Source organism: Sinocyclocheilus rhinocerous, unplaced genomic scaffold (assembly GCF_001515625.1).
Source record: "Sinocyclocheilus rhinocerous isolate Xijiao unplaced genomic scaffold, SAMN03320098_v1.1 scaffold8, whole genome shotgun sequence".
NCBI lineage: Eukaryota > Metazoa > Chordata > Actinopteri > Cypriniformes > Cyprinidae > Sinocyclocheilus > Sinocyclocheilus rhinocerous.
The window spans coordinates 3,107,070-3,118,786 of NW_015666800.1; the positions used below are offsets into that span (position 1 = coordinate 3,107,070).

The 11,717-nt window shown below is 36.4% G+C and overlaps 1 protein-coding gene across 1 annotated transcript; it reads left to right on the top strand.

Moving 5' to 3' along the window:
• The first annotated feature begins 8,197 nt into the window (after window positions 1-8,197).
• LOC107733095 (G2/M phase-specific E3 ubiquitin-protein ligase-like) lies at window positions 8,198-11,504 on the top strand. The gene is made up of 10 exons (XM_016544585.1): window positions 8,198-8,346; window positions 8,490-8,543; window positions 8,686-8,783; window positions 9,388-9,489; window positions 9,576-9,700; window positions 10,120-10,282; window positions 10,388-10,494; window positions 10,958-11,074; window positions 11,184-11,308; window positions 11,392-11,504. Exons 2-10 carry the CDS (start codon window positions 8,492-8,494, stop codon window positions 11,502-11,504), a joined length of 1,002 nt encoding a protein of 333 aa, XP_016400071.1. The 5' UTR covers window positions 8,198-8,346; window positions 8,490-8,491.
• The last annotated feature ends 213 nt before the right edge of the window (window positions 11,505-11,717 follow it).

The following is an 11,717-nucleotide window of genomic DNA, read 5'->3' on the forward strand; positions in this document are numbered from 1 at the left end:
ATTCCAGGCTGCAACACAAGTAAGATTGTGCAGAGGACTTGCCTGCTTCTCGTGGTCTTGTGCCAATGGCCATCTAGTTGACGAGGTCTTCGCAGGGGATCTGTCTCTAGGGTTCATCTAGTTGTCCTGGTCTCCGCTGACATTCAGGTCTGTCGAGGTCATCTCTAGGTGCTGATCCACCATCTGGTCTGGAAACAGACTGGATCCAGGTGACTGCAGTGACCATCTGATCTGGACACGGACTGGATCTAGGGTGGCTACGTTGACCTCGTAATAAGAATGAAACAGACTAATATTAGCGTAGATGCCATTCTTCTTATGATGTAACAAGTACATCAGGGGTTTTGGGAAAAGTTCCCGGTTCCGGTTGACCTAATTAATGCAGCCTAAAAATTCTTTAACGGATTTGAATTATAGAAAAGTGATTGTGTGTTATCTGTATGCCAGGTTAAAGAGATGGATCTTTAATCTAGATTTAAACTGACAGAGTGTGTCTGCCTCCCGAACAATGCTAGGTAGATTGTTCCAGTGTTTGGCCGCTAAATAGGAAAAGGATCTGCCGGCCGCAGTTGATTTTGATATTCTAGGCCAGAGTTTTGAGATCGCAGCGGACGTGAAGGACAATTATGCGATAAGAGCTGGCTCAAGTACTGAGGAGCTAAACCATTCAGGGCTTTATAAGTAATTAGCAAGATTTTAATATATATACGATGCTTAATAGGGAGCCAGTGCAGTGTTGACAGAACAGGGCTAATGTGATTATACTTCCTGGTTCTAGTAAGAACTCTAGCTGCTGCATTTTGGACCAGCTGGAGTTTGTTTATTAAGCGCGCAGAGCAACCACCCAATAGATACAATACAATAATCTAACCTTGAGGTCATGAACGCATGAATTAGCATTTCTTCATTTGACATTGAGAGCATAGCTCGTAACTTAGATGGAAAACTTAGATAGAAACGTGGCTTTATACCACGGTGTCTGACTGTTTTCTTTAAGCGTATAAGGAGCAACCATGTCTAAAGTGCTAGAAAAGAGGGAGTCCATAGTTTCTACAACATCAAGTTTTTCCGAACTATTGGATAAGCTGCACTGAAAAAAAAAATGTCATTCATCCAATGAAAAAAATTTAGGGTAATGATTCACATCTATATTTTTTAACTTGAGCCAATGAAAAATAAATAACTTGCCCTTGAATTGAGAAAAATAAGGAAGATCATTTACAAAGCAGTCTTTTGTTGTAGAAGTGATGGTTCTACCATATTAGTACATTTACTGTTGAGCCCTTCATAAAAACATTGTGATGGATTTCTGATCAGGATTACTATTAATTATATATAATTTGAGCATCTTCATTCCCTGTTGTTGCTTTTTTTAAAATAAATAAATAAATAATCCACAGAACTGATACTCCATGCTGTTAAAATTAGTCTGGTCTTTTAATTTAAACATTTGACAAAATATTAAAGCTCAAATTCTAACAAATTAAAGCTGAAATTTTTTAACTTGAGCCAATGAAAAATAAATAACTTGCCCTTGAATTGAGAAAAATAAGGAAGATCATTTACAAAGCAGTCTTTTGTTGTAGAAGTGATGGTTCTACCATATTAGTACATTTACTGTTGAGCCCTTCATAAAAACATTGTGATGGATTTCTGATCAGGATTACTATTAATTATATATAATTTGAGCATCTTCATTCCCTGTTGTTGCTTTTTTTAAAATAAATAAATAAATAATCCACAGAACTGATACTCCATGCTGTTAAAATTAGTCTGGTCTTTTAATTTAAACATTTGACAAAATATTAAAGCTCAAATTCTAACAAATTAAAGCTGAAATTAGTTATCTACTATTGCCTTTGGGGAATAATTCTCTCCTTTGTCTTCAGGGAATATGCAGGTGCTAACATGCATGCCTAATTGACTACAATAAAGCAATTAATTATGGAGGAGATGAATGATCTCACTTTCTCTGGTCTGCTGCTTAAAGCTCTATATGGCGATGCTGTTGCATATGAAAAATCTCTAGTGAATTCATTTTTCTTTTCTTATTTTTATATCCTGCTTTAGTCCTAAAAATTTAATAAAAATATAAATTAAAATATTCTGCAGTAAAATGTCCATTTTGAACTGGTCATTGGTCCGACGTCTCTCTCTGATGACTCTAATAGTGCACCGTAACCTTCATAGCAGCAACAAAAAACAACAACCCGACCTTCCTTCCAGAGACGGTTGCTATGAAACACATTTTCCCCGTATAATTCATTTACACACTGCATACAAATATGTGGACAATTAACCCCTTTTGTTTGCATAATAAATGTGTATATTTAATAGGAGCTCATCCACATGTGCTCCACAAGCTCAAAGAACACAAAGCGGCTGCATTGTGCAAAGCGCAACACCTCATCCACTGCAATCATGCCCTGCTACCTGATTTCAGCACAGAGCCAGAGAAGGAGGATAAATTACCCCTAGCACAGCACAGAGTTTTAATTATAGCCTTGCAGACAAGAGAAAAGCTCATTGATGTGTAGATGAGGATGGACTATGCATGTTGCACTGAAAGAACCCATGTTTTGGTGATTCTCTATCAAAAGAACAGCTGGGTTGCCATTTTCTCTCAAATTAGATTTCACCAAAGCAATGCAATGTGAAACTAAGAGACGCAATTTCAAAAGTTATTTTTCTGGTTTGTTGAGTCATAAGAGCAACAGGAAAAGTCGATCTTGAATTATGTTAGTTGGCAAAAACGGGAAAGGAAGCAAACATCCCAGTCATCTGCGCTAGGTTCAAAGGTTGAATTGAAACTCTTAAATGAGACCATTTTTCAGCTCAACCTTTTCAGACTCAGCGGCAGAATAATGTTCACAGAAAGATCCAGCTCTTGCATGCAACAACGTGAATTAATAATTTCGTACATTCAAACGACACAAGCGATATTTAAAAAAAATAAACAAAGAAGTAAATCACGTCATCCCAGCAGTGGAGGCGTGTTTAGGTTAGTTGATGCAGCTATAAAGGGAGAGAATACTGGGTGAATGCGTTACCTGTGTCCAATAGTCGTGGTGCTGCAGTCCTGGTGATGGCAGTCCAGCCTCTGTTTGTTTTCAGAGCACTTTTTAAAAAGATTGTGTGGTGAAACATTGAGTTATTGATACCCCAGCATGCCTCAGAAAGAAAAAGGCTCCACCCAAGTGTGAACCCTGTGACCTGAGGGTGATGAAAAACGAGAGACCCCCCATCCCATCTCTCTCTCTCTCACACACGCGCATTGACATATTTGTTTTCCTCTGTTCTTGTGTCTTAATTTTAAGACAGTTTTTTACATTTATGGAGTGCCATATTATATCACAAATAATGAGAAATAACTTGTTTGGATGAACAATAATGCAGACATTATTAAACATGCTAAACAATACAAAATTGGATAAATGGCATAAATCTGCAAATGCTTTAACTCACAAGCAAACAAACCATCTAAAATCATTAAGTAATTCCAGCAGCTCAAGTCGTGCTAACAAGACTAATGAGCATCTATGATATGAAAGGGTGCCCATTTCTAAAAGAATGTTTTCAAGTGATTATATATGTTAGTAAAATCAGCAATTCTCTCATGCCTCAGTGCCACTCTTGCCCCGGATCTTTTCACATTTCTGATTAGCAGACACATTTTATCACTCTGCAGACAACTCAATTTTCATTTTGGGAGGGGAGACGGAAAGGGTGACAGCCCAGGGCCTTTAAGGCGGCTCGGGGACCCCGGCGAGCCCAGCGCTGAAGCTGATAATTAGACTTCCATGAACCACAGGTCAAAGAGACAGAATTATTTGGCCTGTGTAGACAGCAATTTCCTCAAGCCACACGAGATGAGATATCACAAGCTGTTATACATGTGCACCAGGAGGCCTCAAGAGTGGGGTCAGAGTCAATCCTATTCCCTACAGAAATTTGTATATATTGAAAGGGCAGCTAACTAGGGACCATGATCATTTAATTTGACTTCTTTCAGGGGACTGTGTTCCTCAGCCATCAATTTCAAGGACTGGTTTGCAGCTCTTACATACCCTGATAATAATATCCAGTTTTTTTTTTTTTGTCTGGAGAAGAGATCTCTTCATATGGGTTGGTGGTCATGTCGATTAAACATATGAAAAGTGACAGAATATAATGAAAAGGTTGCTGTCCCAGGTGTAAGCTCTATCACTATAAAAAAAAAAAAAAAAAAAGAGAGAATCTGGGGACTTTTCAGAGGTGTGTGGAAGTGTGGGATCAGGAATGCATTACACTTCCTCAGAAACATTCAAGATGAACATTCGTACGCTCGGGTTAAAACTCTCATCAAACATTGTTTTATAAATTACTGCTTTTCCACCCTCCTCTGTAACTATGAATTTAGACTCACTGAACTACTATTTACACATTTTCCTGTTCCTACACTCTTAAAAATAAAGTTTCCAAAGGGGTTTTTGCAGTGATGCCATTGAAAAACCATATTGGGTTCCCTAAAGTAAATTTTTAGTGAACAGGGCTTAAAATATTTATTTTTCTTAAAGGTGGGGTAAGCGATTTCTGGTAGCCAATGTTGACATTTGAAATCACCAAAACAAATACGCCCCTACCCCAAAAGGGTCTCGCCCCTATTTTGATAGCTCCGCCCCACACATACGTACGCAACCCAGGCAACGATTAGTTCTGTGAAACAAAGCAAAACCAATGTTACACCGTGTCTACACCGGATGCGAGGTGAGTGGCGCGGCAAAATACTATAGAACTCATTATAATCAGTGATGCTGACTACACTGGATGCGGCGCGACGCGACACGACAAATCCCCGACAGAAAACTGCTGCTGCGTTCTATTCATGACGTATGGACACAAATTTCGAATGATTTTCAATTTCGCTTTGTTGCAGTGTTCCAGTGTACTAGACAGACTTTAGCTGTTGCGGCGCAGACACGGTGTTGCTCACCTATCGAGAAGAAACAAAGCAACCTCGGCGTCCGATCGCATGCTTGTAATGTAAATCGATGAGATCTATATAGCAGTATAGCTTACATAAAACAATATAAATATCAGTCATCAGTATATATCTCTAATAATATGTCTTAGTAAGAGGATATTTAAATGCTTAGTTGTATGTTCAAAACACATAATGCAATGCAATACAATGATGATTGAGAGATGAACAAATTAACTTTCATCGAAAGCCTCATGAGTAGACACACCCCTTACTGCTGATTGGCTACAAGTTTGTTTTGCTAGTCGGCCCGAATCAGTTTTCTAAAGCGTTTTTTAAAAATCGCTTACCCCACCTTTAAAGTGAAGAACATTTTAATAATCTAAAGAACCCTTTTCCACTACAAAGAACCTTTTGTGCAATGGACAGGTTCCATGGATGTTAAAGGTTCTTCATAGAACCATAAATGAACCTTTTTTAAGAGTGTATGTAATAACAAAACTATGTCTGTGACATTCCAGACATAATTGACAAAACTGCCGGCAAAAAACAAGAAAACGTGTTTTTCTCAATTGACAAATGGAGCAATTTGTAGGCTATGTAGACTCCAAGTTAGTCTGTGCCTGTGCAATAATATCCAATGTTACATTTCATATGGAGTGTGATACAGTCTCACACCTGCTTCACAAAGTACAACAATGAACAGTTGAGTTGAAAGGATTGAAAGTCGTGGTAGATTCTTCAAGATAGCCTTTAGTGAAACGCTGGTTTTTGTGAGACAGAGGCTGTTGCAGTGGCTGGGAAGGAAAACACGGGAACAGCTGTATAATTATACTATTTTTACTGTCGGGAGCTCGGTATGTGAGAGGAGAATTAGCATCACACCTGTGCATAATTGGCTAAATTAGCTTGCATAATGCAAACTCTGAGAAGCATTGGACACTGGGGGAGGAAGCACTGCGTCGAAAATTGAGGGAGTTGTTTGGACTCCCTCTGGAATTAGTGAAGGGAGGAAAAGCATGTCCTGTAATCATATATCTCAAGTCAAAAGAGCATTCAAGGACCCCATCGCAAGTGTTGTCAAACAATAGGCAAGTCAAGACCTTGATCTGGGTCTCCTGGATCTGCTCAGGCAGGAGAAACAGACATGCAGCCCAGCACTTATTTGTTTTAATCCACTCCAGTGAGTCTATGAATAAGTTGTGACTGCCAGCCAGGGCAGTGCAGGTTAGTTTACAGGTGCAACCAGTGACTGAATGCAGATTTTGTGTGCACTTGCTGGAGGGGTAGAGAAATCTCTAAAAACAGTATTCCCTCCAGGGCACCAGATGTATTAATCAGTTCTTAGCCATCTTCAAAAAACGACTAAAACACATCTGTTCCATATTTATTTGACCCTCTAACTCTAGCACTTTCTATTCTATTCTAATTCTACTTTATCTATTTATCTTCTTTTTTATTAAAAAAAAAACACTAGCTTTCTATTTTTTCTATTCTATCTATTTGTTTTTCTTTGTGTGTGTGTGTGTGTGTATATATATATATATATATAATACTTTGCTACGTGTACTGCGGCTAACCGGTCTGAGACTTGCCATTTGCCAGTGCTTTATAGCAAGTCTGAAAAAGTCAAAAAAATAAGTTACAATTAATACATAAATGATTGCAAAAGTAATTACAATTCATTACTAATTGCTCATTGTTACAAATCAATATGCTAAACATTGTAAGCATATTGGCACACACTACTAAAAGTGGGAAAGCTTTAAGAAAATGTGCGCAATTAATATTTAACCTTTTGTCCTTTTAAGATGGTTCTAAAAACGATGCTTTGTTCTAGTGTGGATGTGTCAAATTAGCATACAAATATCATAAATTGATCTGCTGAAGATCTGTGTCAGATTAGGGAAGGGGAGGCAGTTCTCAAGCAGACAGCACTTTGAACTGTTTTGATCTGCTACCACCTACTGGTTAGTGAAACTGATGAAGAATCAACTAGGCACATTCTCTTAGGTTTAACCCTTTCAAGGAAAGCAGGCGCTGTGTGAAACCATCAGTTCTTTTCTCACCTCTCAAATGCATTAGAGTTTGAAGTAAGAATTTCAACATCTTGTGAAGGTTAGATTGTTGTTTAGGGCAGGGAAGGAAGGCAGTGCACAGGAGGTGATCCTTTAACAGTTAGTTTATCTCCAAAGCTGTTTTTGAAGGTAACAAGTTGCAGAATGTGAATAATAAAAAATAATTAAAAAATAACTATAGATTATTATTATTATTATTATTATACAGCAACCACTACACAGTTAGGTAAAAAGTGATGGTTACATACAGTATACAGAAAATATAAAATCACATGGGAAAAACTGTCAGAAGCTTTCTATGTTTCATGAAATGTAGGGATCTGAGTAGATAAACCCAGTGGCCTTTTCACATACTTTTTTTCAGAATTGCATATTGGGTACATGTTATTTCAAACCATTAATTCTTCAGTAGTATTTAATCAATGCACAGACGTCAATGTACACCAAGTGCAATGTAATGCTTTACACCAATTAAGCCAAAACATTTGGAGCCATTTTATGCACAGTGGTCTATAAGTTAACTTTACTTTGCAAAGGCAGCAAAAAGCTGCAGCTGAAGCAGCATATTAAACACAAAAATATGCTGCCTTTGCTTTTTACAAACACTGGTCAGTTCTGCAGTGGAAGAATAAATGCATTTACAGGGAAATTATAGCAGAAATAAGTATGTAAAATTCATGCTTTAAATGTTACAATTTTGAATATAGAAACATCAAATGTATTAAAATATAAAATTTAATAAAATGAAATTATAAATGATTACATTATTACACAGTCAAATACAAATAATAATAATAATAATAATTAAATATATACTCTGTCACCTGCACCTGTATACAGATCAGGTGTTACATCATGTTTTTTATAAATATTATAAAAACTTGTGGGTACTGTGATGTAGCTTTAAACAATTGATATGAAATATCAAATATAAAGACACAATGTAAAAGTATCACTTACTGTCAGTGTGGGACTTCTACCTCATACAGCTTATTTCCACAAAATCAAACTTCACATCTTATTTTGTCATAAAATTCGTATACTTTTATTTTGTATAATAAACGGAAGTTGCGTGGTGCGTGACCCCAGAGCCCCTCCCACAAGAAAATCTCTGTTTTGGTTTGAATTCAACCAACCAAAAGCAAGCGCATAGGCGGATCTTCCCTAGCAGAGGGAATTTTGAATTTTCATGCGATTTATACTCTTACAATAATGAGTCTAATATAATTTTATTAAAAACCCCGGTTACATAAGGACTATGTACTTTTGTCTTAGGGAGTGAGAAGACTAGAAAAAGCTCGTGATAAAGTGAGTCCAATGGCAGTTACTGAACTTGCCAAGACAGTAGCAACAGACCGCTAGAGCTGTTGCTACTATTACAACTATTAATATCACCATTTTAAAATTTCGTTTTTACTTTATGCTCGCTGTGTAATACACAACAATGAAAGCGATGAAAGAGGAGACTACCGATATAAAACAGATTCACGACGACAAAGACCTCAGTAAGTTGCTTTTCCTACAGGTTTATGTAGCAACGAATTTCTTCGTTACGATAATACCAATAATCAGATATGCACCTATATAACGTTGCCATTTTTAACACAATATCGTCAAATGAATTACATATCTGTGTCTGTCCTTTAGTCTGTAGTCTTTGTAAGAGATGTGACAACATTCCAGAGAAGTATGGAGAGAAGATCACCCTCCAACAGCACAAACTGACAGTCCACTATTTCTGTTTGGTGAGCCAGACGTTGATTATGTGTATTTGTGCAATGAATTTCATTTTGGAGTCCCTTTCTAGTTTCTCGGTTTTAAAAATTATTGTTGTGAAATCCTACCCTAAAGTATATTTAAGATATCTTATGATGCCATAGATCATACATTATGTTCAGCAGAACACAAGAAGGTTGGAAGGCAAGAGAGATGAACATTTAGACATAAATAATATTATATTTGATAAATTATGTTTATTTTTCACAAAACTATGTATCTTTATTTCTTATTGTTAAATTAAAAAAAAAAATTTGTCCTTTTAAAATTTTACTCCTGCCAGACCCCAGTTTGATGATCATAAATCTACCCTAGAATATCACAGATATAAGTTAGTTGGTTATTTCTAAATGTTCTGCCAGTCATGAATCTCTTATGGGAATACGAAATATCACACCTTGGATATTGTTTTTTTTTATGCAAGGCTGTTCTCGAACTTGAAAGCTTTCAGCTTCTAAATCTAGTTAACAGCTTTATTTTAAACTATTATGTACATATATTGTAAAAGTGTCACCAAAATAATAATTCAAGCATAAAGGTACTAGTCAGTTATTCTTCAAACAAATTTTACAGCTGATGTCTAGTGGAATATGTCAGAGAGGGGAGGAAGATGAAGACGTTCATGGTTTTCTTGTGGATGACATAAAAAAGGAGATCCGCAGATCTTCGAGGCTGGTAAGTACACATTTGACCCTTGGCATGTTCTGTTTAACGCTGTAGAAATGTTTCTGAGACTACAACTATTACTTTTTGACTTGCAGAGGTGCATGCACTGCAAAAAGGTTGGTGCTTCGGTGGGGTGCTCCATCAAAAGATGTCGGCAAATGGTCCACATGCCCTGTGGGTTAGAGCAGGAGTTTATTTTCCAGTTCACCGACTTGTTTCCGTAAGTGTCTCTCTCTCGTGATATGCAAAATGTAATGGTTGTCATTGGAAGATGAGATGGAAATGTAAAATCTACACTAAAAGTTTAAAGTTTGGGGTAGGTTTTTTATTTTATTTGGTGCTCGAGTAACATTTCATATTATTATGTTGAAAACAGTTGTGCTGCTAAATATTGTTGTGGAAACCATGCTAGATTTTTTTTCAGGATTCTTTGATCAATAGATAGTGGAAAAGAACAGCTTTTATTTGAAATAGAAATCTTAACGTTATAAATTTCTTTACTGTCACTTTTGATCAATTTAATGCATCCTTGCTAAATAAATTTTTAAAAAAATCATGATGACCCCAAACTTTTGAACGTTTTTTTTTTTTCTGGTAATTTCATTGTATCTTGTTATTGATGATGGCAATAATTTGCAGGTCTTTCTGTAAAAAGCATGCACCTAGTCAGTCCTGCGTCTCTAGCCCCAGTCTGCCCCTCTCTTGCTCCGTCTGTCTGGAGCCCATTGAACCCGTCCTCTCCTACAATGTCCTCAAGTGTCCTGCGTGTCATGGCAGCTGGTTTCACAGAAACTGTGTACAGGTAATTGTACCACACATTCAGACGAATGATCTAAAAAAAATATGTCTAAAATACGAAGATATGGGATTCGAAATTTAAGCCTGGTTTTCATCTCTTATGTTTCAGCATTATGCACACAGCGCTGCCATGTTTTTCTTCAAATGCACACTCTGTAATAACAAGGACCAGTTTCAGCAGGAAATGCTCAGAATGGGAATATGTATACCAGAGCGGTAAATCGAATGTTTCCTTCTGATATTGATTCTAGTTATTAAATGTAAAATATTCTGATTGGTTTAGTGTTTGATTTGTATCCTTCATAGACTGCTGGAATTATTTACATTTTATATATTTTATGTATTTAAAAATTTTTCTTTTAATATATATTTTGTTGCACATCACTTTCACATGGCAAAACAATGCCATATCTGTGGCATTGAAAAACTATTCATTTTCCATTACTATGTATGTTAAAGGAATAGTTCACCTAAAAATAAAATTTTGCTGAAAATGTACTCGCCCTTAGGCCATCCAAAATGTACTGATGTGATACTAAATTTCTTCAAATCTGTTCAGATGGAAAAACAAAACAAAAACAAACTCGTCTACTTCTTGGATGACCTCAGGTTTAGTAAATGTTAAGCAAATTTTCTTTTATGGGTGACCTATTCCTTTAATATATTGTATATTTTTCAGGGATGCAGCATGGGAACTAGAGGAAAATGCATATGGAGATTTATTGCAAGTGTACCAGCACTGTGATGCTGTGAATTGTCGCAGTCAGAAAGGTCGTAAATATAGCTCACAGTCAGGGTAATTGGAGCATTTTATTTAGTCATTCTGAAATCATGAAATTTCAATCGGTTTGTTTTTGAAAAGGATTCTAACTATTGTTAAAATTAGAAATGCCTTTGCTTTACAGGTATTTTGAAATTGTTCGCTGCAAGTTGTGCGGATCTAGGGGAACTCATCGAAAATGTTCCAACCTTAAGCTTTACGAAAGCAACTGGATCTGTGCTGACTGTAAAGCTGCTGTTGAGGGAAAAAGTGAGCTATCTGAGCTTTTGTTTAAAATGTGCTTGTGTAGAATTATTCCAAAGTTACATGCATGGATTGTTTTTCTCCCCCAGAGTCAGTGTCATTGCCAAACTATATTGAATCACCACTGGCTATAAGGCAAGAGAGGAAGCGGCTGTTTAAAAACATCTCTGACCTTCACTCTTCACTCATCAGTAAAAGGTAGAAAAAAATGTAGGAGTTTTTCTGGTCAAATCCTGCCAACGCATGTAGGCTTCAATTAATTTATTTATTTTTTATTTTATTTTTTATAAAATGACTTTTTTATGCATACACTCAAGTCTTTTGAAACACAATCAAGTAAATTAGTCTCCTGGCGATAATAAATTATTTTAAGTAGTAATAGAAGTTATTAAAAATGTTTATGTATTATATTTCT

Bases quoted from the DNA above. Each gene is read 5' to 3' on its own strand.
- LOC107733095 (XM_016544585.1), top strand. From the start codon at position 8,492: ATGAAAGAGGAGACTACCGATATAAAACAGATTCACGACGACAAAGAC. The intron at 9,701-10,119 runs GTAAGTGTCTCT...AATAATTTGCAG, and splicing joins CAGTTCACCGACTTGTTTCC to GTCTTTCTGTAAAAAGCATG. The intron at 10,283-10,387 runs GTAATTGTACCA...CTTATGTTTCAG, and splicing joins TTCACAGAAACTGTGTACAG to CATTATGCACACAGCGCTGC.